Genomic DNA, 24,253 nt, shown 5'->3' on the forward strand with positions numbered 1-24,253 from the left:
ACGTGGAGGTGGAACGCTGATTTTACCATCTGTCTTCCTTTGCCTCTGACTTTGCTGGGGCTGACCTTCTCTACCCTGCTCCTCCTTCTCCTTCCTCACGGCGAAATCCCACAGAGGCAGAGCAAGTTGCCTTTTTCGAAAGAAGCGGGGAAGCTTGAAACCCGTACTGCCCGGCCCCTCTCGGGGTCTGCGTTCAGGTCCCGGCTAACTAGGGTTCTCGCGCAGATACAGACTCGACCTGCCTCTCTGTTCGGCGGGGGGGCGGGGGGGCGGGGCGGGGCATGTCGACGCCAATCAAATCTCTTCCTTCGCCCTACGCTGCCCCTCCGACCCAGCTCACCTCGTCGTGACCCTCATCACCCCCGCCTTCACGCTCCTTAATCCCTCCGCCGAACGTTAAGCCGACACGCTTAGCCCCGTTCCCCTGAATTCACGTTAGCAGAACTTCCTGAAGGTCTTTTAGAGGTCCTGTGGATCAGAGGTTTTATTTTTAAAACATGGTGGCTGTTTTATTGCTCAGTGATGTGGGATTCTGGGCGGACGACGGTGCTGAGCACCGTGGAGATTAGTGACTCGCGCTGCCCCGCGGCTGCTCTAATCTTGCTCTGCGCAGGTCTCCCCCACCGCCGCCGCGGCGACCGGCTGGAACCGAGGCAGCCGTCGCCAGCTCCGGGCCGTCAGCGAGTCAGCAGGTGGAGGCGGACAGATAAACGGCGCTGTGCGGGAGAACCGGCGGCCAATCGCGGGCAGGAAACCGGAGCGGTGGAGGGGCGGAGCGTCTGCGGGCAGAGGCACGGGGCAGGGAACCGCGTGCGGCCGCTGGAGGGAGATGAGGCGGCGCTATCTTGGCTCTTCGCGCCGCTCCCACGGAAGTGCTGACGACTGTGGCCGAACGCTCGCACGGGGCGTGACCCCCTCCCCTGGAGGTGCCGACGTGCCCCTCCCCTCAGACAGCTGGATATTTTCACCTTGCTGCCTCTCTCATTCATATACATAAATATGAGTGTGTGTATATATCTGCATTCACCTCATTTCTGTCTGTCTTCCGGTCTCCACCCGTCACCTCTAGCGTGTCTACGTCTCCCTCTCTACTGACACCGCAACCCCCACCCTTACCAGTGACTCAGGCAACCTGTTTCTTACCGTCTCCCCACTTACGCATACACTTATGTGGGGAAGAGGGCGGCAGCTGAATATATACGTGTGAAAATATGTATGTGTGTATGTATGTGTGTATGTATGTATGTATGTATGTGTGTGTGTGTGTGTGTATATGTATGTGTGTGTGTGTGCGTGCGTGTAATATATAGAAATTACATAAAAAAAATAAAATAAATATATATATATATATATATATATATATATATTTATTTATATATATATATATATATATATATATATAAATAAATAAAATGTTTTTGTGTTTTTTGGTTTTTTTTCCGTGTGTTTGTCATCCCGTTGTTGTGGCCTTGTTTTGCGGTGGGCCCTGCTTCTCGCTGCCTCGGTTCTTCTAGCACTCATTCTTCTTCACGTGCGGTGTCTCACGAGGTTTCTGTTAGAGTTCCTCCATCCCCCTCATGTTCTGTACGCGGTCTGGTTGCGCTCAGTGCAGGTGTGCTGTGCGGTACATATAGAGACACTGAGAAACGACAAACTGAGATGGAATATATCCATCATTTGGCATATTCATTTGTTTCATACACATTGCATAATGTGACTGAGTCGCTCTATGCCGAGGGAGAATATCCCAGCGGTTTGGTTTATTCTGCGTTTGTGGGTCATTTAAAGTTTCAGGCTGCTTTGAGATGGTTCCAGTTTTAATCTCCCAGAGCGCGCACTCTGGCGCACACACTCAGTCTGTCGCCAAAGATGAAGACATTGAACAGAGTGTTGTGGAGGCACCGAATGCGTTTTCCTGCCTGTCCTGAGAACACCTGGTTAAATTTGCTCCTGCGATAAGACTGCAGTGTGTTGAAAGGAAAATTAAACCCAAAAAACTTTATGTATGTGGAGTGTTTTTGTTTTGGGTTTTTTTTGAGTAGCTGGAGTTGATAACTAACAGATGATGTCGTTTATTTGCATGTGTGTTCAGCCTTTAGTAGGTGAAAGTGGAGTTTGTGAAAGTGGTCAGCATTGAGTGTAAACCAAAACACACTCTTAACCACACACTCTGGTCAGCGCTGCCCAGAGACTCAACTGCCATTCCAGTCTCAGCCTGTCATCTATAAATACGCCGTTCTCTGCGGTTGAAATTCGTTTTTATTGGCCGTTTTTAACCTGCTAGCGAATCCGAGCCTGGCTACCAGTCCCTGAAGTGCGGTGGATTTTTATGGATTTTTATGGATTCTGTCCCGTGGGAGGGAAATGCCACTCTGGTTTTTGCACTGAAAGGCACGTGTCTGTCCCATCACACGTGCCCGGATCTGAACGCGGGCTTTTACTGGCCGCTGTAAATCACCAATACGGCTCGGCTAGCCGTGGTTTCAGCTGGCGGAACTGTCAGCTGGCTCCCCTGACGCGGCGGTCCACTGTTGTCAGTGCGCGTCATTGGGATGCGATGACACACGGTCGCTTGGGAGAGCCAACCGGAAAGGCTAACGGTGATTTCATTTAGGACAATAGGGAGACGCTCTTTGCTCGGGGGCGAGGGAGAGGGGGTTGGGGTGTTCAACGTTTCTGGCTTCAGGGGTGGGTGTGTGGTGTGAGGCTGAGAATTCATACTTCCCTCTAGTGTTTCCAAATGTTTGTGTTCTTGGTTCTCCATCACTTCCTTGAGTTCTCGCAAACTTCCAGTACCTGGCTTGTGTTGTTTATAGAGATTAGCTGTGAGGATTACATTTGTAAAATCATTTCAAATAACATAAGTTAAGCTAAGGTAATCAAACACGTCACACTCCATTTCACTCTTCCCGTAGATTGATGGCATGTTAATATTTTTGATTGATTTAGACCATAAAGCTTAAAGGATTAGGTCAGCAAGATGGCCTCCTCCCATGGCCAAGGTAAATAATGCTGAACACTGTTGATTTTCGACTCAAAACTATTTTCAGATCAAAACGACTTTGGAATTGCAAAGGTCCAAACATTTCCAAATCTTTGGTGGTTTTCAGGGTTGAAGTCAAGTATGGTATGTTTCTTTCTTTCTTTTTCTCTCTCTGTCTCTCTCTCTCTCTTTCTGTTTCTCTCTTTCTCACTCCCCCCCTCCAGCAAATGGAAACCTCATGTCCTCTTGAAGTGATTGAGCATGAAAGGACTCTTATGCGACTTCAGTGGCAAATGCAGACTATTCGCATATTCTAAAAGCATCTTGGTGAGAGCCCGATGGCGGTGGACTTGGTCGCCGTGCGACGCACATTCATGGGTGCGGAAAACTGACGGATCGTATGAGGAACTGAACAGCGGGTTGACATCTTTCTGTTTCCTGTTTTTATTTTTTGGGTCTGTTGTGTAGGTCCACACCAAGTTCCACTGTCGCCAGGCCCACGCGCCCGGCTGTGACACCTCCTGCCTTGTGTTCTCCTACGACGGAACGACGCTGGCCTCCCGGGGAGGTGAGTCCGGACCTCTGCCGCGTCACCGCAACCATGCGCGACGTGGAGTGCGGGGTGGGTGGATGGTGGGGGGTGGCACAAAGCCGCGCTTATCACCAAAGAACAAAGGTGCTTGTCTTTCGCCCTGAAACGGCAGAGTAACGGAGTGAGAGGCTGAACTGTCCAGAGGTTGGCCCGCGCAGCTGCGTCCTGCCGTTTACAAGCGCAGCCTCGCTCGGTCGGGGGTGGGGTGGGGTGGGGTTTGGCCACCGCGACAAGCCCTCCTTTGAGCGTGCCGTCTGCTCTCATGGCTTTAGTCAGCAGTCAGAGAGCCCCAGACGCAATCCTGAGGCAGCTGAGTCAGGTCTGACCTCTGAACATTCAGCCTGACCCCGATTTATTCTGTGGGACAATTATCTTGTTGGGTATTTTTTGTCCACATCTCGTCCGTCCACGTGGGAGGGGCTGGGAAGCCTTTGATGGCCCCCCTGCCGCGCTGACGGCTGCGCTACTCACTCGATCGCTATCTTGACATTCGTCGCCGCCCTCAGCGTTGACGATTCCCACTCTTCTCGTCTCATTTCTCGTGTGCATGCAGGCGACGACACACTGAAGACGTGGGACATTCGCAGCTTCCGGAAGCCCATCAATGTGGCCACGGGCCTGACCTCATACTTCCCGATGTGAGCCTGAACTTCCGGAATCGCTGACCATCTGACCTTTTGCCAATCCGTTGCGCACCAGTTAAAGTGATTTAATGTAAAAGAATGACTCCGTTGTGGGCTTTAGTGGTAATGCAGTGTTTAACCATGTCCTTGTGTGTTGGAGAACAGGACAGACTGCTGCTTCAGCCCTGACGACAAGCTCCTGGTGACCGGCACGTCGGTGAAGCGGGACGAGGGCCACGGCACGCTGGTCTTTCTGGAGAGACAGACCTTCAGGAAGGTCTACGAGATCGAGGTGGCCAGTGCTGTAAGTGTGCACAGAGCTCTGTGTGATGCACCCTGGGTCAGGGATGCAGGCAAATCAAGGAAGGCAAACAAAACCCAAAATATCTAGCCAGTGACCAAGTTTAAATCGGCACAGGTGCAACCAATTGTAATCGCCCGCTGGCTTTCCGTCCCCCCTCACCGCTATCGGTCATGCCTCCGTTGCCATACACACATTTTTCCCATGTGCTACCAGCTTCCTCCTGTCGTCTTTAAACTGGTCTTCCTCCGTGCGCATCCGTGTATAAAGAGGCAGGTCATGGCTAACGGAACTAAATGCAGGCTTCGGCTCACTTCTTAATGTTCCATTAAACTAGATCCCATCCGGAGGATTCAATTCCAGCCATATACCTTCACGGCTGTCAAGAAACCGATGCAGTTCAATGTAGGGTTTTTCTCAATTATGTACAGACCCCGTGATCTGATTTTAGTGAACATGAAAGATGAATTTAACCTCCTTCCACGTGGGAGCCCAGTGTCTAAATGGGAGAAGTATGAAATGATGGCTACTAAGATGCTTGCCTGTGCAGAGTGTCAGTCAGGCTTCTAAAAATGGTCTTCACCAGATTAAACAAAGCAGACGGAGTCTGCAACGTTCTCCCACTGCCAGAGCTGCATGTCTGGCACAACTCTGTGATCTCCAAGTACTGGCTACACACCTGACCTCTCTGAAAGGCGCAACTTTTCTCTCAACCTCTTTATCCTACCAAGAAAGGGAGAACTGTTCCAGAGCAAGTGGCCGGACCGCTTCTGGGGCAGTGCGGCGCTCTCCTCCGAGCGACGATCGTAGGCCTCCCATCATGCACTGCTTTTACCATGCGGCTCGGGGCTTTACATCTCCTCATCGCTCAGTCATGAGACGTAACACCGTGGCTCGGAGACGCCTCGATAACGCCACACGCCAGAGACAGACCGACCCAATTCCTGCCTCAACCACAACAAAATGTCCCCTCGTTCGTTCATCCCCCCACGTTCCGGGTCGGCGGCGTCGGGTTCACCGTGGTGTAAATGCCCAAGAGGCCCCTGCCACCGAGTTATTTATAGGTGCCTCGCCCCGGGGTGACCCTCACGAGCTCGCTGTTTACCGTGTTTATCCAATGCGGCTCTCGGCCGAACGGCCGAAGAATGTAAGTGCTGCTTTCTTAACAGCCGGTGCGCCAGGCGCTCCTGTGAAAAGAAGGGCCACCAATCATGTGGGTGTAAACATTCAGCGTGACCCCGGCGCAGGGTCACGCGCCAGGGCCGTCAGGAGGGGCGGCGGCGGCGGACACGTTTCCACGCTGGGTTGTTTGACTGTCGCATGGGAATCTCCAGGCTCGGGCCTTTCCTTCACCAGTGCGAGATTAGGTGAGGGAGCTGCTCCTCCACAACAGATGGAGATCGGCTTGGGCCCAGGACTTCAGAACTCTACCACGACTAAAACAGAACCTGTCCTGTTTTTGTAAACGGTTGATGCACATCTCGAGTTCACTGAACGTTCTCGGCGATCCATCGGGGACAGGGTGCAGTTACAGCACAGAGCCAAGCTCTTCTCTGTCTTCAGGAGAGGAAGGTTTTTAGCACGTGCTAAAAATATACACAACCCAACGTAATCAAAGCGCGTGAAGCCGGGGCAAGCTGAGAGCTTGTCGCTCGCGGGATTATCCTGCTCCGTTAAGACAGGACGCAGGTGGTTTGCTTTGATGTTTTAGCACTTTGACTCCTTCCTATCTCCTATTCCTGACACAGAAGAATAGAGCACGGAGCCTTAATGCGTTTCCGTCATCCGCCAATGCGGAATCGCTCCTGAAACGTTCGTTCAAACACCGGCGACGGCCTCAGACCCTGAGCTGGGCTCTCGCTTGCGTCCTCGTGTTGGTTAGATGAAATTATTCTGTTTTTTATTTATTTATTTATTTACTTAAAGGGGCCCTCGGGATTGGTGAGCAGACCACACACTCGCCTTGTGCGTACACATATGCCTGCAGTTGTCTGGACAGGCTCCAGTGCACGTCCAGCGCTGCCTGACAGTCCACCGTGACGTACGACAGAGCTTTAAACTCCAGGACGGAGGTCACGGCGCCGGGCGATGTCTCCGTCTCCACCTCGTCTGGCTGGGCTGCCAGCCGTGATTGGCTACAGCCTTCACGTCCTGTCTGCTTGCGCGGTCTCCCTCTCCACGGCACCCGCTCCGCCTGGCACGGCCCTCCGCAAAGCTCCAGGCACACGTTGCAAGGAATGGGAAGGACTGGATTCTTGCATGAGAGAGTCTTAAAGTATGAAGCTTGCGGTTCTTTTTTGTCCTCATTCCAGACATTATTTTGCTGTCCATGTTTTAAATTTTTTATTTATTTATGTTTGAATTTCTGATTTCATTTTGTCGTCAAGTTGAAATGCACATTTGAACGGACCGGCCTGTAAAACTACCATATGTTCGTTCTGCCAGTTACGGCGCGTTTGATATTTTCTCCTGGAGCTTCGCAGTAACTCAGAAGTGGGGAAAGATGACGGAGGTGCTCGTCGAGGTCTCCTCTGATTCTCCGGGGGGGGTGAGTGTTCCGTGCGGAGCTCCGTTGGCCTCGGCACGGCTGTCCAATTTCGCCCGAGCTGCACCTGGTCACGGAGCCGACTCCTGGCTGCCATGTGGTAGCGCTGGCTGCCACGTGGTGGAGTTGCGCTCGGTCATTTACTGGCCGAGGTTTGTGTGTGGGCGCAGGTATACGTGTGTATGCACATGTTGCATGCAGGAATGGGATAGACCTCGACCATACACATTCTGTTTCACACACATGCCCCACCACACAGGGAGCCACACACACACACACACGTACATACAGTTCCATTGTCGGGCAAGCAGATGTGCCAAAAGCAAAACACATATACGCTCGTGAACCGTGACGCACCCGAGCCTCTACTACAAAGGCATTACTGGCGTTTCTTCAAAAGCAAAGTCCCTTTGTAAACAATCAAGTTTTTCTCTCTCAAACACAGCGGGACGGATTAAGCCCACCGACATCCAGTTAAGCAAATCGGGCTCCGCTGCGCCTCCGGGGCCCGGTGGGGGATGGGCCCAGAGCCCCGCTGTATCAGGCGAGTTTTGCCCGGCTGGCGGATTGGTGTCTGGGAGGATACCGGGTCTCTCCAGGGGTGGACGAGGGCCAGAACAGCTGGAGGAGCAGCAGCTTTCGCCCCTTGACTGATCCCACAGCGCCTGGGGACACTCCACCAGCGCCCGGGCTGGTCAGAGCAAGGCTGGCTCGTCTCCCCCGCCACAACAAGTATTTATTCCGCTCAAAATTGATCGTCACGGTGGGTTAGAGCGTCCGGCCGTGTTTTTGGATCTGCTCATTGGGGCTCAGTTCGGTCCCCCGGCTCTTCTGTTTACTATAGAAAGAAGATAATTTCCCTTCTGGATTTCCCCTGTACGTTAATGCGCTCGGCCTCTCAGTGTAGGGCACAAAATATAGCCTAGGCATTCTGACAAATACAATCGTTTTTGCTATTAAAAGTGAGCGATTTCTTGTCTGCCTAAGAGCTCTCCAGGCTGTAGACATGCAGGGAGAAGTGTCTGCGCGGTGACCTCTGTCCCTTTAAGCCTTAGTGTCGTTGTTCACAGCTACGTCGCTGTCCTGCGAGTCTGTGGGCTTGCTCTCTCTGTCTGCGTCTCTGTCTCTCTGTGTCTGTGTTTTGTTTTTTTTGTTTTTTTCTCTCTCTCTCTCGCTCGCTCGCTCGCTCTCTCATACACACGCCGTCACATGCCCCTTGGCAGCAGCCCATCTGTCACACAGAGGATGGGAGATCCAGGCCTCTACCCAACACCCAAACACCCAAATATAGTCAACTGGGGCCTGGTGAGCAGGAGCGTACCCCCCCCCCCCCTGCCCCCCTTATCTCACTTCTGCCCATTTGCTTCGAGTTCGGTAGGTTTCCTGTTCCAAATGAAGAATGTTCTGTCTTTTCCCTCGTCTTTCCCCACCCATCTCTCTCTCTCGCGCTCTCTCTCTGTTTCAGAGTGTGGTTCGGTGTCTCTGGCATCCAAAGCTGAACCAGATCATGGTTGGCACGGCGAATGGCCTGGCCAAGGTCTACTACGACCCAGTCCGGAGTCAGCGGTATGACGGTCCACTCCCACCCCCTCCCATCTTGCCACCTCCTCCACTGCACAGGAAGAAATAATAGCTTTGCGTGTGTGTGCGTGCGTGCATGTGTGTGTGCACTCAGTGACTTGCATCTCAGCGACTTTTCTAGGCAGGGAAAACGCAGAGTAGCGTGGGCAGAGCGACGAGGCCCCTGCACTAACCCTCGATAGCGGGGACTCGTGAGAGGGGACCGTTCGTCCTGTCCTCCATTAGCAGTGTTGAAGCGAGGGCAGTGACCCCCAGGGGTGTGTTTGCAAACGGAGATAAAGCAGAGAGCTGCATGTTTTTGGGGCGCGGGGTTTATCGGACGCTTCTGTTCTGGCTGGCATTTGTGCAGGGGCGCCAAGCTGTGCGTGGTGAAGAGTCAGAGGAAGCAGAAGCAAGCCGAGACGCTGACGCAGGACTACATCATCACGCGTGAGTGTCCTGCTGCGCCGGCCTGCAAACGTTGCGCAGACGCGCACACGCGCACCTATATACACAGACACACACGCACAAGCAGTTGCTCCCTCTAGAGTGATGTGTACACACACACACACACACACACACACACACACACACACACACACACGCGCGCGCGCATCCTGCCTCTTGTGTGCCGAGGATGATGTGCAATGCCAGAGCAGTCCAGGTGTACACACTCATTTGTGCAGCAAGCAGGTGTGTGTGTGTGTGTGTGTGTGCGCGAGTGCGTGAGAGCTTTCCATCGGATTGCTGTCTCATGCAGCCCTGTGTCTGCAAGACACGATGCCATTAGTGGCCATTGCCTTGGGAACCACGCGCCCGCCACGAGGGCTCCAGGCATGTCAGCGTGACACACACACACACACACACACACACACACACACACACACACACACACACACACACACCAGCCCTCTAGACCTCCACTGTTGCCAGCCTCCAAGCCCCTCGCCACCTCTCCCCTCCCGCGGGGCAGTAAAAACCCTCCGCACCCAACACACGCTCAGCTCACGGTGCCCACGCTAGCAGTTTAGCGCTTAGCACGCGATTTAAACACACGCATCTGACTAATATGATGTGATGGAGCCGAGTGACTCGTCCCCAGATAGGCATGGAAAATTCGCTGGGGGGCGGGAGAATGATGATCCGTGGGGGGGCAAATGAATGTGTCACTAGTAACCTTTTTGCTTAATGTAGCATGCAGGATAAGAATTAACACTGCACAGTGACAACAGAGACCCTGAATGGAAAAACACTTCATCTTTCCTACGCCAAGCTTTTCCCTGTGACCCCACTCTCTCACACACACACACACACACCAAACATCAGCTCCTCTGTCATGTATTTGGGTTGTGTTTGACACACTGTGAAATTGGGAGATCAAAGGTAAATAAACCTAAATAAGTGTTACAACCTCTTACTGGTTGCTGTGGTGGAGCTGAAGGCCGTAGTACTTCCACTGTGATGCTCCCCCCCCCCCCGCTGCTCTGATGAGGCGCGTGAGAGTGTGTGTGTTTGTGTGTGCACGCGTTTGTGATTTAAATTTTTTTTGGTTTGGATTCATTCCTTTTCTTTGTGGTGATTTAACGAGCGACTGTCTGCTATAGGGAAGTTTATATACTGTGTGTGTGTGTGTGTGTGTGTGTGCGTGTGTACGTGTTTTTAGCCCATGCATTGCCGATGTTCCGTGAGGCCAGACAGCGCAGCACCAGGAAGCAGTTGGAGAAGGACCGGCTCGACCCAACAAAGTCCCACAAGCCCGAGCCACCTGTGTCTGGCCCAGGTGAGGTGTACCCGCCCGGCCACGCCCCTTTGCTCCTCTTCAGGTAGCCTGTAGCATGCCAGACCTGGGTCCTCGTGTGAGACGCCCCTCCCACAGCCTCTGTGACCCTGCTCCCAGCCTGTCACTCACGCCAGTCAGACTGCCCCCAAACATTCACAGAGCGTCTGCCACAGTGCCTCTTCATCTCTCGCCGTTCTGTGTGTTTAAACACAGTGTAAGTTCACTCCGGTCATGTGACGAAGGGCATTTTCCTTCATGCTGTGCGCACGTGTGTGTGTGAGCGTGTGTGTGTGTGTGTGTGTGTGTGTGTGTGTGAGAGAGAGACATATGCTTTCCTGACCTGCCGCTGTTTACAACGCTCCGCTGCCCCAGCGTTACGGCCTGGATCACTGGGGCTGTTTGGAGCGGCAGGCTCGGGAGGCCCACGCTCCCACACACCGTTTGATCTCTCTTCATTTCTCGGCCCCCTGCGCAGGCAGAGGAGGTCGCGTGGCTGCGCACGGCGGCACCCTGTCGTCCTACATCGTGAAGAACATCGCCTTGGACAAGACTGACGACAGCAACCCGCGTGAGGCCATCCTGCGGCACGCCAAAGATGCGGCAGAGAACCCGTTCTGGGTCGCTCCGGCCTACAAGCGGTAAACCACTCTGACCAGTCACATGGGAGGGAGAGGGAGAGGAGACTCGGGTGACAGACGGATGTGTGATTTAGAAAATAAACAAGGAAAACCCCCGCTAGCACCTGACAGTGTCGTGGGCAACAACAAGACACCTTCAGCTGAGGAAAAACATCAGACAGCTATCGCTGTAATTGGAGCGCGGGTGTGTATGTGTGCGTGCACACGCCTCTTTCTCTCTCACACGTGGGCACGCACACTAACACACATGACTCAGCTCAGGTTGCATCTGCAGCTCCCAGCCCCATTACCACACCTCCGCCGACAGAGGCATGAATGTTTTAAAAAGCCGTGCAGGTCGCGTTGCAGCCTGGGCGAGAAATGAGGCAAAGGCCATCGCAACTAGGAAATGGAAAATGGCCGTAGTCGGATAAATAGCACCGTCTGGGTTTACCGCCGTGTTTCCTCCCGTGGTCGCTTCTGACGTGCGCTTTCACGGGTTCCCGCCCTTCACGCTGAAGCGCCCTGTGCTCGTCTGCGCGTGTGAAATCAAGAACGTCTCCCCTTTAATTATTTTTTTTTCCCCTCAAAAAATTATTATTATTATTATTTTTTTTTAATATACAGAAAATGCATGTCTCAGCGAAAGGTTTTCCAGCGTTATGGAATTTTAATGGACGTCAGAGCCCTAATTTTATGTTCTGTTTACAAGCAGTAAAAAGACAGGGGGTGTGTGTAGGGGGGGCAGAACTGTAAGCAGGGACGTGTGTCCCGATTTGGGCTTTTTCACGTACATCACCGTGAGGCGGCAGCTTTTAGCCTCTTATAGGAGTGGAACACGCTCTCTGCTCTGAGTGTTGGCTGATAAGAAGCCGTCAGCCTGCCATCTCTCCGTCGCGCACGCTCGTGCTCTATCCCTCTTTCCATCCCTCCAGCGCACCCCCCCTTCTCTTGCGCCTTCGTGTTTACCTGGTCGAGGGCGAGTTAGACGGACTCGCCTCAGAGGTGGTCTGAGTGCCCGCTGGCCTGTTAGCGTCCACCCTGACACGGTCTGATGGGTAACAGATAGGCGGGCTAAATTAGCCCCTCTGTTGGACATCCAAGCTGTTGATGATTGGTGTGGGAACGGGCTATGGAGGGCGGATGACCTTGGGGGCTGAGAGTTGGAGGTGGTCTCCGCCTCCCTCCGGGTTTTTTTTTTTTAAAAATTTTTATTTTTTATAAACGTTGGATTAGCTCTGCACAAGGAGCGTTTGGTACGCAGGTCTCAACACTCGGCCGGCCCCCGAGCAGGTGTTACAGATGAATTTCAGTGTAGGTCCTGTTAAATCTTTTCACTTTTCTCATACCGGTGTCCGAGTTGTCTGTGCGAAGCATGTCCGATTAACCCTGTGGATTTCACATCTGGGCTTATCCTTTTTTTTTTTTTTTTTTTTTGTGGAAAAGGTTCCCGTAGTGTTTTGAAGCATCACAGAGTTCGGTGTTTGAAATCCAGGCTAGTGTTTCGGGCGTGTGAGCAACTGCTTGTAACCTTACCTCCATCATCACAATTGAGTGCAGTCTTTATATTAGCACGCCCCATTGACACGTCCCTCAATTACTAGAGCTAATGACACTGTTGACACTAACAAGCGCTATTGTAACGCTTTGGGGACAGAAAGCGCTCCATGGCCAAATGATCCTGTTACTTCCTTTGTTGTGCTGCTATAATTGCTTTTTCTCGGGTATCTGAGAATAGACACACACACACACACACACACCCACGCGCCCTCACGCACACATGCACACAGAGAGACTTGCCCGTATAGTAAAACGGTGCTGCGGACACTCGAGAACTTGGATAGTGATTGCATGTCAACCGCACGAGTTCTCCTGTGTCCTCTGTCATCGCCGCCTATTGTCCTGTGCCTCGTGGCATGCGGGGGCCCGTCCACTGGCCCGTCCGCTGGCCCGTCCCCGCTCAGTTCCTGCCGCCACCAGCCTGCGCCCACGTAGCTGCATCACGGCAGGCGCCAGCCGGATCCGTGCGGTTTGGCGAGCGCTTCCGTCGTTTTCCTGGACAGGAGCAGGTGATGACGTGAAGGCCGCCATGCTGCTGGCTGATGAGCAAGAGGGAGGGACTGGGGGAAATGAACCAGAAAACCCTTTGCATCGCACGTCTGGAGCACTTGTGGAGGTTTTAAGAAGCGGGAGCTTTCTCTCGAGCCCTAAGGGCGTGTCCTCGGTGCACGCGCTTTCATACGCACTTGTTCCTCTGGTGTGGCCTCTTAGCAAGGGACAGATGTTGCATATTAATCACTGTGTGGAATAGAGTGATGAAAAGTCAGAAAATGGTTTAATCCCCCAGTCTCCTTATAATTCCCCCCCAGCTTTCTGTTTAAATCTCCTTCTCTGATGGCCTTATTCAGGCTCCCAGAAGCTTTTGCGTGGTGTTTTTAAATACAAGCATAACAGCAGCTCCGTTGCACCCGTTTCAAAATCGTTCCGCACGGTACCTGTCCGCATTCAGTTCCTGATTTTTACATTTTTTTCCCAGTGCGGGGAATGCTCTGGAGATGCACTTGGGATTAGCATGCTGGTCGGAGTGGAATTACATGGAGTTACCCGATGGTTAGGTTTAGGTAGTCAGTGCTGTTTCTGCTCCATTCCGTAGGACACAGCCAAATCCTGTTTTTGCCGATGAAGAATCCGAGGACGAAGAGGCCGACAAGGAGCCACAGTGGAAGAAAAGAAAAATCTGACGAGGGGAGGACCTCTTCTGCCCCCCCCCCCCCCCTCTCTCTCTCTCTTTCTCTCTCTCTCTCTCTCTCTCTCTCTCTCTGTGCTTGGAATATTCAAAGTGGAATCTGATGGAGTTACTACCACTTATGACCTTCAACAAGCATGCTTGAGATTTTTCTCTTTGTTTGCGTGTGTGTGAGTGAGTGAGTGAGTGAGGGAGAGGAGACTGTCAGCAGAGACCATTTGTAATTACTTTCCATAATTGGCTGATGTCCATGTTGAACAGCTAATTCTCTGGATAGTGTAGTAGCTTGGATTTGACAGATATTCTTGTCCAGTTGTGTGTTTTCTGGCATGTTTCAAAATAAACAGCCACCATGTGTGGTCAGCTTTGTCATACAAGTGTTGGCACTGGCAATCCCTCGGCCATAATGGCTGTGCGCGCGCGGGTCTGTTTCCTGCTCTCTGAGGATTCGTTCACCTTTTTTGGTTATGACGTGTGGAAAAACAGAGATGAGCCCTTGCTCCAGATCATGTGTGGCTGCCCATAAAGTTCTCTATTAAAGGAATGCAGCGACGCTCCCTGGCCCCACCCGTGGTACCGCGGGGCACACCCGCGGCCCCCTGCTGGTGCCGTGCCGCTCGCGATTGGCAGACTCCGGCCTGTACACAAATAAGAACGCGTTGTGTTGCATCCTGCTGAATCTCCCGAGTCTGTCTCATCCCCCCCCCCAACCCTCTATCTTGGAGTTTCTCACCAAATGAGCCTTTGGTATTAGTCAGCCCCAAGGAGAGTGGTTTACTCCTGATGAGTCACTGCATTAAGTAAATATTTATTTAGAAATCATTTTAAGCTACTCTGTTTTTCTTGAGAGCTCCAGCTTGTAGAAGCATATTTTTAAAAGAGAGCCAGAGTTATTGATTCTTTTCATAGCTGCGGTCGATGCCTCAGGTCTGTGCATCGATCTGCCGTGAAAGGACAATCGCGCTATCGGTCGCTGGCGATCTGATTCAGCAGCAGGCGCTGAACGTTTGCCCTTAACTGAACGTCCTGCCAGAGCGCGGTTTGTTTTTAAAGGTAGTGAAGCGTTTGTCATAATGGTCCATCTTCTACTTCTTAAACGTGCGGAGACTCAGTCGAAAGGAAACAAGCGTAATTGTGAACTTAATAGCACTACGTGTGATATTAACAGACGCATTGTTTTGTTATTAAGATGTCTTGGTGGTATGTGCAGGAGTTTTACTCTTAGGGGTTTTATGAATTGAATGCGTTTGGTGGCTGATGCACAAATTCTGACTATTTATAGCTATTTGTGTGCAAAGCACATTAAAATAGCATTAGGTCTGTGGAACAGGATACTGGTGACTCATTCATTAGTCGAGGTGGCAACGTTTGTCTGGGATGTCAGAATCTGAGGCTATTGCATGTCATTTGTGTTCAAACCCTGGACGTGGCGTAATTATGTGAAAGTTTACAGACTCAGGAACTTGGCGTCTAAATCCCGTGGCCTGAATATCTCATCTCGTGTATAAGCCGGGGTGACGACGTAACTATCTCGGAGCAGGTATTTCGTGCGCCCATGTACGTGTCTCGGGGGTGTTTCAGCAGAAATTCAGCTGTGGCGAGCGAATTGGGGGGAAGCCCTGCATTTCAGAGCACCCTCGCTGAAAAGTCAAGCAACCCCATGTCACTAGCAAAACGAACAACTCCGACGCCATCCCTGCTCCCAAAACGGTCATTCTTGAACGCAGTTTTGGTTTCATTTACTTGAGACCCCCCCCCCCGCCTGCCTCTGCCTACTTTTAGAACTGCCTGAGGTTGCGCCTACAGAGGCCATAGGTGATGGATGAGCCGAGAAATTAGGCGGCACTTGCGGGGTACGTGGATTGCATATTTCTGCTTTAATTTACCCTCTGGCTAACCCAACAGCCGTTCAGTGATTTTATTCAGACACGTGATATTGAAATATCGCTTTCAAAGATCACTTGTTTGACTTCTGTTTGAGGTCTGTGCTTAGAAAGCTTTTTCCTGATGGGGGTGGGGGGGGGGTTGCGCCGATGAGGAACGCTGTCATATAGACCTATAAATAATCCTCGGAGCTACGAGCTGATCTGCTACTTCCAAATCCCCTCAGTGTAATTACTTCACACAAGGGGCCATTAGGCCCAGCTGTGGTGACCATCTTTCCAGACACTGACGAGGGAATGCTCTAACCACAAAACCCCCGAAGTGAATCGGGCTCAAGCCAGAAGGATGTGTGGGCTGGGGGTTGAGGTGTGTGTGTGTGTGTGTGTGTGTGTGTGTGTGTGTGTTTGCGCGCGCGCGTGCACACTCAATTAAGTCCCTGAAACAGCAGCGTGTGTGGAAGCGGTGAGTCTTTATCCCCCACCATATCCCCTCCCCCAGGCTATTCCGCCACGGCCTATTCCGAGTGGTGATGTCAGCGGTTGCCCCACCCCCACACCGGTGTCCCTTACCGCACGCGTAATGTCGGAAAAGCGGCAGAGTGATGTCACAGCCCATCAATGCCCGCCACACTCATCCCTCCGCTTTAGCTGCAGGGCAGGGAGGGCGTGGGGTCACTACGGCCCCTGATTGCCTGCCCGCCCCCGTCGTGGTTTCACCTCGTACACCATTGGCTGTCGGGCGCCTTCCTCTCGCCGCTTACAGCGACATGAAGGCGGCTTTTAAAAACGGCAGCTACTGGTGACGCTGGGTTGCTCCCTCCTAATTAATTTATGCCCCATGTGTCTGGTTCAGAGTTTCCTCTGTCACTAATACTAAGCATTCTCCTTAAGTGACTGTGCTGTTCCAAAGTGGTTCAGAGTACTGTTTGGTGCCTCATTACCAATACGCTGCCCCGGTTGGGACTGAATGTTCAAGGAGCTCAATTTTAACCCGGACTGTCCTATTCTTGGTGGGATGTTAGTGTCTGTTACAGGAAGACCTGCAGCTAAACGGAGTGGAGGAACCTCTGCGTGATCCGCCACCACCAATCCCCCACCCACACAAACGCCATCTCTCGCCGAGCAGAGCCTCCCCAGATCACCCCTCCCCTCCCCGCCCGAGTCTCTAGATTTACTGCAGCATGTAGCTTTACAGCCCATTTTGTTTACCGTAGAACCCTGGGCCTGTGTTCAGGAATGCAGGACGGCAGTAGAAACAGAGCCGGCCCGCTCTTTTCTGTTCAGAGTCTGAGCCCAGCTGAGACCGGGAGAGCCGAAAGGCTAATTCATCTCCCTTCATTGCTTTGATACCAGAGTATTTGTCAAGTTGTAAAAAATCATATTTGCTATAAATCATAAGTGTACATGATTAGCGGTGGTTGAAATGTGTGTATATTAATGACAGGATTTTTTAATGTTCTTGATTATGCAACATAATAAACAACAAAGTGATAGAAACAAGTTTTATTCTGTAAAAAGTTATAAAATGAATATTGTACAAAAATAAAGTCTGTAGAGAGCTTTGGTTTAGTAACACAAAACAAGCAAGACAACTTTTCACAGGACTGACAATACACTGCAGGGTGGAAAGATTACAGACTTCTTTCCCCTCGTATTCTCACTGGAAATGACCTTTTTCCTCACGGATCAACACTTTTCCACGCTACTCTGCGTGTTTACACTCTCTTAAGGTTTGGACAATGTGTCCACAAGGTTCATTCAGAGCAGAATGTTTGACAGCTGAGCAAACCGTCACCCACCGGGACAGAGGAGTACAGAGGAGCACAGAGGAGCACAGAGCAGCGCACGCACGCGCACACGTGTTGGGTGTAGAGCCAGGAGGTCGAGCTAGTGAGAGCAGTTTTGTACCAGCTGTCTGATCTGAAAAGACTCACTCATAAATGTTTCTTATTCAGGATTGGGCAAATACAGCTGATGAAGTCTTCCAGGGCATTTGGAGCCAACTTGCTGTTCAGAGGAGTGGACTGAAAACTTAACCCCTCTATTCAGAGATTACATTTTCTCTGGAGTGCTGTGCAGAGCGTGTGCTAGAGTGACGCTAGCTCGATGACTAATGTGCGAGCCCTAGTTCGGTAGTCCGCAAAAACATCGAGGCGTCCCCCCAGGCTGTGAGCTACAGTATCGAGACTAAATTTGCCTTCCCAATGAGTGTGTCGTAAGCGGCATCTGTGCTTTCTGCTGGCCTGTGCTACTCTGTATGAAGGCTCTGTTTCTGTGTGTGTTCGTTCTTCCTGTCTGGAATTTACCGGAGTGTCTGTCCTGTACTTTCAGGAAAGGCTGCCTGGTACAGGGCAGCTTTCCCAGTTATTTCACTATCTTCTGTCGATGGGGGGATACTTCGGTTTGGCCGAAGAATACAGAAGCATATCTCTCAGAAACCAGGAGCCGTGGTGGCCCGGGGTTAAATGTCTGAGGGTGGGTTTTAAAAGCTCGGCAGTGCCTCTGAAGAGCAGCTCCTCAACCAGGTCTTGCTGTTCCAACCCCCACCGCACTAAGAGAGATGTGTCTAGGTCTCCGTTGCGTACGGTATAGTTACGCTAGGAGCCTGTCCCAGAGTGAGTTTATTACAGTTGAACAAACACACTGGGCAGGATTTGTGATGTTTTGTTTTTTTTAAATTGGTGTAACGCCAATGGAGGGCAAAACAAGTGGTCCACCATAGACAGCGGCTTTGCTCTCATTCACATCATCCCTTTTTTTCCTCAGTGAACTACAGAAATGGCAGAAAAAATACAGTAATCTGTTTTCCACAACTAAGCTATGAGCATTTCTGGTTTTTATAATGTTTTTTTTCCCCCATTTCAACTATCGTTGGTCCACTTGTCCTTAAGTTAGTTCACCTGGCTGTTGTGTTTTTAATGAGCTACGACTATCCCATATGTTTTAGTCGAAACAAAAGGTGATGGACGAGGCTTGGAAGTCCTACAATGAGCAAGTGATGTTTTTACAGCTAATTCTTGAGGTTAGAGTATCACATCATCTGCGTTTCCCTAGAAAACACACACACGCTCCACTTTGGCACCATGAAAGACAGGAAGGGGGGAAGCTCCACAAATAAATAGGAAAAAAAAACACTCTAATACAATGGATTGCAATAAATAACAATAAGTTAATTAAATTTCAATAAATACATTTATATATATATATATATATATCTGTCATGGCTGCTGCATCGAGTGGTGGGGGCACTTTCAGAATGTACTCTCCTGAGGTCCTCTGGGGGCAGCATGGAGTTACTGTCTCTGGGTGCAGGTTTGGGGTGTGGGGTGGGGTGGGGAAAGGGGGCTCCATGAAACCACATGAAAACGTCCATAGATTTGCGGTGTCCGCGACCCCTGCCATGCAGTACCTGATAGCAGCCGTCTCTAGCGCTTCCACGCACTCTGCCTAAATTAGTTTGTATATACTTAAACAGTACAGCTGTTGGGTCGTGATTCGTCAGTCACTTGCTGATGAAGTGGTTTATTGTTGCTATTTAAATAGCATTTACATTTCATGCTGCGCTTATAAGGAAATGCTCCGGTGATGTTTGGTAACACGGCGTGAACACTGAGCAGTCGTTCCACTGCCCAAGAGTGTTTCCCCGAAGCTTGGGCTCCTAAATCGCGCTCGTCCGGTGAGACGGGCCCGCGGCAGACCTGACGCGGGCCACGGCTGCCATCACATCGCGGCGTGCCGCCGGCCCACGTGCCTGGGGTGGTCTGTAGGGTAGACCCGCCACGCTCCCTCCGAAAAGCAGCATGTGTCTGCGCACAGGCCCTGCGTCCCGGCGTCCGGCCCCTCGAACACCGTCCCGTCGCCACCGCGCGGGTCAAACGCAAGCGCACTTCTTGGCGGAATGCTTCTTGAGCGTGTGGTACTCCAAGTTGTCATCCAGGAACGAGAGGTCGTCGTCGAAAGCGACTGGCCGGCAGCAGGTTTGTGAAGGCAACTCTTTGTCCAGCTTCCTGTTGTGGCTGAGGTTGTTCAGGATCTTGTCGTAGTTGGTCTCTGAGTCGTGACACGGACCGCTGCAGTACCTGAAGATCAGCTCCTCTTTGGTCTGGTATCCCAACCCCAGGTCTGTGACATTGAGGTGGATCTCTTTAAGGAGGCACCCACGGCCCTGACCTTTGACCAGTTCTTCTCTGACCCCTTTGCTCAGCCGTCCCCCGCCCCGTCCACGGATCCTCTTCCTCTCTGCCCGTCCTCGGTTTCCTCTCTCCGCGTTTACCGCTCCTTTCTGCCTTCCTTTGCTCCTCTTGGCCTCTGAGCTGCTGTCCTCCTCCGGTGACCTTCGCAGTCGGCCAATAGCTGCTTCGATGAAATCCATTACATCATCAAACTGCTCCGGATCTAGGCCGTCGATGTCATCTGTCAGAACACAAAAGAGAAATCATTACAAGGTCCAAATGGGTAATGAGTTGTCATGTCCTACATTCATGTACGTTACACTGACTCCGCGTGTATGCGTCCCGTTACAGAAGAAACTATAAAAGATGTGCAGTTTGTCATTTTATGATTGATTATATTTTCTGTGTTCCAGCCTCAAGCGCAGGGAAAATGTGTTTGCATGACACTGAGGTTAGGCAGAATGCATCTGCCGAACCGCAAACTCAAAACACACACACTGCCCTGCTCTTGAACGTCGAAGAGAAAGATGAATCATCCTTTGATCTGTGTGTAATGCACAGTGATTTGATTACAGAAGGAGCTCCCCTAGGTTCACTCTCTCACAAGTCAACTAAATAGCCTGCATTAGGATATCTGGAACGGCTCTCTCGAGACTGTAATATCAATTTTTTATTTTTTTTTCGGTAAGTGATTGATTATATTATAATGCAACCACTTAACAAATAATGAAATCGGAGGAAGTGACAACTCAGAAATTCCATAAAGACAAACCATAAGCTTTGCTAAGAGAAGGGCAGGCAGGCTAGTGCGTACAGGATCGTGCTACTGGCAGTGGGACACGGGAAAACCTGTCAGTTTATCGAGATGACGGCATTAGTGTTATCTCCTCCTGTTCATGCGGCGAGCAGACTGGCCATGCTCCACGGCAGGAGCTGGCTGCCCGTGGAGTCGTCAGCCAGCGGGTTATACGATCTACAGCGGTGCGTGGCTAGCTGAATCGGTACAGCAGTATCAGGTGTGACAGCGGACACTTTGTACGCTGCGCCCTTTAACGAAAAGCTCCGTTCTTCAGAGTGACAGCGAGTGCCACGGGCTGTTCGTTTGTCTGAAGTGAAGCGGGGCAAAAGATAAAAAGGGAGAAAAGCCCAAGCTGTTCGCAGCTGGAGTTTTGCGGATATACAGAAGCACTGAGGCTCCTTGTCTTGGGCGGTCGCGCGCCATGCCGCAGAGTGGTTTGAATGTTTGTTTTGTGCAGTTAAACCTCCTCCTTCACAGCTCCTAATAGCCCTGGACTCGGTCTGTCTTTTAAAACGTTGCGTACGACAAGGATGCATCTGAGCAGGACGCTTGCAGCAGGCCACTCCAACAGACGTCGCCGGACGCCACTAAAGCGCGGAGCGGCTTTAAACGGGGGGGGCGCCCCTCGAGATAAGGGGCGGCCTTTTAGTGAGACGGCTCGTTTAGCGCCGTCCCTTATCTAGAAAACCAGCAGGTTTACTGCTGTGTCCAGACGTGACAGGCGTCTTCTGTCAAACAAATGGACCGTCTCCCACCCGGCTGCTGAAACGGACATAAACACGGTGAAAGTGCAGATGGGCATGGTACCGAAAATGTCCGCATGCTGTAAAACTTTTCCCTTTGTTCAGTTTTAGTTTTATCTTCAGCATCGTTTTTTCTGGTATTTGTTGTTTGTTTTTTAATGGACACGGCTATTGTTGTCTCCCCCAGCAAGTCTGAGGCAAAGAAGAGGGGGGGGAAGTTCTCATCTCCTGGTTGAAGCAGCGAGAAGACAAACAAATCCAGAAACAGAATGTCATTTCCAATCTTTTGTATTTGGGCCACTGTCCGATTATCTGCTGTTTTTTTGTTTAGCTCTCTCACTTTCAAATGAAAGTTCATTCATGCCCTGTATAGCCTGGCAGATTTCTGACTTCAGTGACCACTGTATTAAATTATCTAGGTCTATTAAGTTATTTCCTCTTTGCAAAACACAGCTAAAACTATGAATAAATATCTTCACTTAGATGGACGCTTTCAAAGTTGCTCAAGCCAAAGAGCGGGTAGTGTTAGTGGTTGAGAAGCTGCAGTTTCAGCCCAGCCACACTGGAGATCCATAAGTTGGAAACAGTGACACTACTGAGAATTGCACGACCAACCCTGGCACAGCAAGCGTTACTCAGTGTGGCTCGTTTCTTCCCAAACCGTGCTGGTTGAAGAGAGCTGACTGTACTGACTACACACTGCACCGAGCGTCACCCTCATGTCCATAAGCGGTGATCCCTCACAACAAAACCAAGAGTGCCTTCTTTTTTCATTAGCCCACCCGTGCCACGTCTTACAAGCGTTATAACTGTTCATGGACTTACATTGCTCTTCCATGGAGACTTGTTTGAGACTGTCGATTTCGGGACGGGAGCTTAAGGCAGGGTGGTGGGTGAGGGGCTCAGCACGCAGGGCTGGCTGGGGCGTTCTCTTCAGGTGCGGCCTGGGGAACACGGGGCGGACGGACGTGGAGCTCAGCAGCAAAAAACACGTGGCTAGAACATCCCATAACTTCATTTTAGACTCAGTTCCTACGGCAGAAGCTGGGGAGAGGAAGCAGAGGTCATGCAGGAGGTTACGTCATCTCGCCTGCGCAAACGCGCGTGGCTAAGGTGCACACACGGCTCGTCAGACGAGGGTCATTCCAAGGATATATGAAAAAGATTTTTGGCATGCAGTTTTCACAAGATTTTTTATTTATTTTTTTAACAAGTACACTAACAGCATCCACAAAATTAGTAGTTTGGGTAGATTTGACTTTTTATCGGCTAGTAGTGTCACTGACACAAAATATAACATTTTAGATTGTTATTGTTGTTTACAGTGAAGAAATAAAAGCAAAACTTGCATGAATGTGACAGAGACAGGAAGTACTTAGGTATAGTACAAATGAAAGGTTGTGAATGTTGCATCCTATAAATGAAGGGACCTGATTCCTGACATCATATCAGGTGTGCTATTGCACATTCAAAAATGATACAGAAAAGAAAGAAATAAATCCTCGATAACTCACAATTAAAAATAGACATAATGTAATACGGTTATATGGGTCTTTTCCTGTAACGTCTAGGATAGCAGTACTGCTTGTCCGATTTCAGTTCATTCTCAAAAGATTTGTCAGTGAACGCGAATGGGAGAATGTGTGATGTGTACCAAAACAAATCTGCTTTCAGTAGCGCACTTCTTCGTGATAAAATATAATTACATTTTATTCGCTGATATCAAGATAATAATAATAATAATATATATATATATATATATATATATATATATATATATATATATATATATATATATATATATATATATATATAAACATGTATCAAGACGTGTAAATGAATCTGATAATTAATTTTAATATACGAATTCAATATTTATTCTGCATGCCGCGGGTTGGTTGGTTGTTTTGTTTTTTGTGTTGATTATGTAACCCATTGGAAACAAGTTTGTTCGGAAGAGGACGCACAGCCGAAAGCCGACAAAGTTAACATCTGCACAGGCGCGCGCATTACAGCGACTACACCGTCTAACGAACGCAGACGTCGCGTGCTATGTATAGCCGATAAACGGGTTGCGCGCGGGAAGACCAAACTACTTGCATGAGCACCGATGAGCATGATCTTTAAATGTCTAGAACAGATATGTCTCTGATAAAACCAAACGTTTAAAGAAAAAAAAAAACAGTTACTGCCACGAATACAAGTAACATGGCGCAGTTTCTTATGATAAAATATCCATAATATGAATATGTATTTCACTGTATGCCCTCCTACGATCTTAAATGAGATCTGTGAAACTTGATATGATACATAGTTTTACTTCAGTCCCTTCCAATATAATCCCAATATAATCCCAATATTACTCACCTTAAATCGGGCCCATGCAGACCTGCAGTTCAAAGACAAACGAAATTCCAAGTGGATCGGGAGACATTTAAGGATCCGGACTCGTTCAAAAGAATTGTATCCGTGAAAGGTATCCTTCAAAATGTAGAAATTCCGTATCCAGTCACAGCATTTTATCCGCCATATCCATGCATGCACGCGAAACGATAATGTCCCGTCCGTAGACACCCAGCGTTTCCAGTCTGCCTGGGGGGAGCGACCACGCGCCGAGCCACAGGTACACTGGACGCTTTGCTCAGTGTGCGACACGACCCACTGCGCGCACCGAGACGCGCGACAATCGGATGCTGAGATCCACGTTGGTAATCTGAGAGCAAACCACCATCAACAACCGCAAACGGGCAAATGAAGACATCGGTGCTCTCGGAGCCGGAGACCGTCACATGCGCCAAAGCGCCGCTAGATTCGTTGCAGGACGCGTCTCAGGAATCTAATTACTCGTCTCCAGATCGCTCATTGTCGAGTGCCGTATATCGTTCCTCACACGCACAAAAAAAAAAAAA

At 50.4% G+C, this 24,253-nt stretch overlaps 2 protein-coding genes across 4 annotated transcripts in view; one reads left to right on the forward strand and one right to left on the reverse strand.

The window, feature by feature from the left end:
* LOC113573314 (WD repeat-containing protein 70) overlaps positions 1 to 14,124 on the forward strand; it is a 33,272-nt gene extending 19,148 nt beyond the window's left edge. For 2 of the 3 annotated variants that reach the window (XM_027003498.2, XM_027003499.2), the window contains exons 11-18: positions 3,452 to 3,551; positions 4,129 to 4,213; positions 4,364 to 4,502; positions 8,510 to 8,610; positions 8,975 to 9,054; positions 10,268 to 10,384; positions 10,860 to 11,022; positions 13,655 to 14,124. In XM_027003498.2, coding sequence (XP_026859299.2) covers positions 3,452 to 3,551; positions 4,129 to 4,213; positions 4,364 to 4,502; positions 8,510 to 8,610; positions 8,975 to 9,054; positions 10,268 to 10,384; positions 10,860 to 11,022; positions 13,655 to 13,742 — 873 coding nt within the window. In that variant the 3' untranslated portion in view covers positions 13,743 to 14,124. The remainder of the gene's footprint in view (positions 1 to 3,451; positions 3,552 to 4,128; positions 4,214 to 4,363; positions 4,503 to 8,509; positions 8,611 to 8,974; positions 9,055 to 10,267; positions 10,385 to 10,859; positions 11,023 to 13,654) is intronic. The other variant, XM_027003500.2, reaches the window with a different exon arrangement.
* A 1,365-nt stretch (positions 14,125 to 15,489) lies between these two features.
* gdnfa (glial cell derived neurotrophic factor a) lies at positions 15,490 to 23,836 on the reverse strand. The gene is made up of 3 exons (XM_027003532.2): positions 23,712 to 23,836; positions 22,170 to 22,388; positions 15,490 to 20,043 (listed from the first exon to the last, which is right to left on the reverse strand). Exons 2-3 carry the CDS (start codon positions 22,360 to 22,362, stop codon positions 19,502 to 19,504), a joined length of 735 nt encoding a protein of 244 aa, XP_026859333.1. The 5' UTR covers positions 22,363 to 22,388; positions 23,712 to 23,836; the 3' UTR covers positions 15,490 to 19,501.
* Between the last annotated feature and the right edge of the window lie 417 nt (positions 23,837 to 24,253).

This window comes from Electrophorus electricus, chromosome 17 (assembly GCF_013358815.1).
Source record: "Electrophorus electricus isolate fEleEle1 chromosome 17, fEleEle1.pri, whole genome shotgun sequence".
Taxonomy (NCBI): domain Eukaryota; kingdom Metazoa; phylum Chordata; class Actinopteri; order Gymnotiformes; family Gymnotidae; genus Electrophorus; species Electrophorus electricus.

What these genes read in the sequence shown, in the direction of transcription:
- gdnfa (XM_027003532.2), bottom strand. Translation starts at nt 22,362, where the DNA reads ATGAAGTTATGGGATGTTCTAGCCACGTGTTTTTTGCTGCTGAGCTCC. An exon ending in AGTCTCCATGGAAGAGCAAT is followed by an intron (nt 20,044 to 22,169) that starts GTAAGTCCATGA and finishes GTGTTCTGACAG; the next exon opens with ATGACATCGACGGCCTAGAT.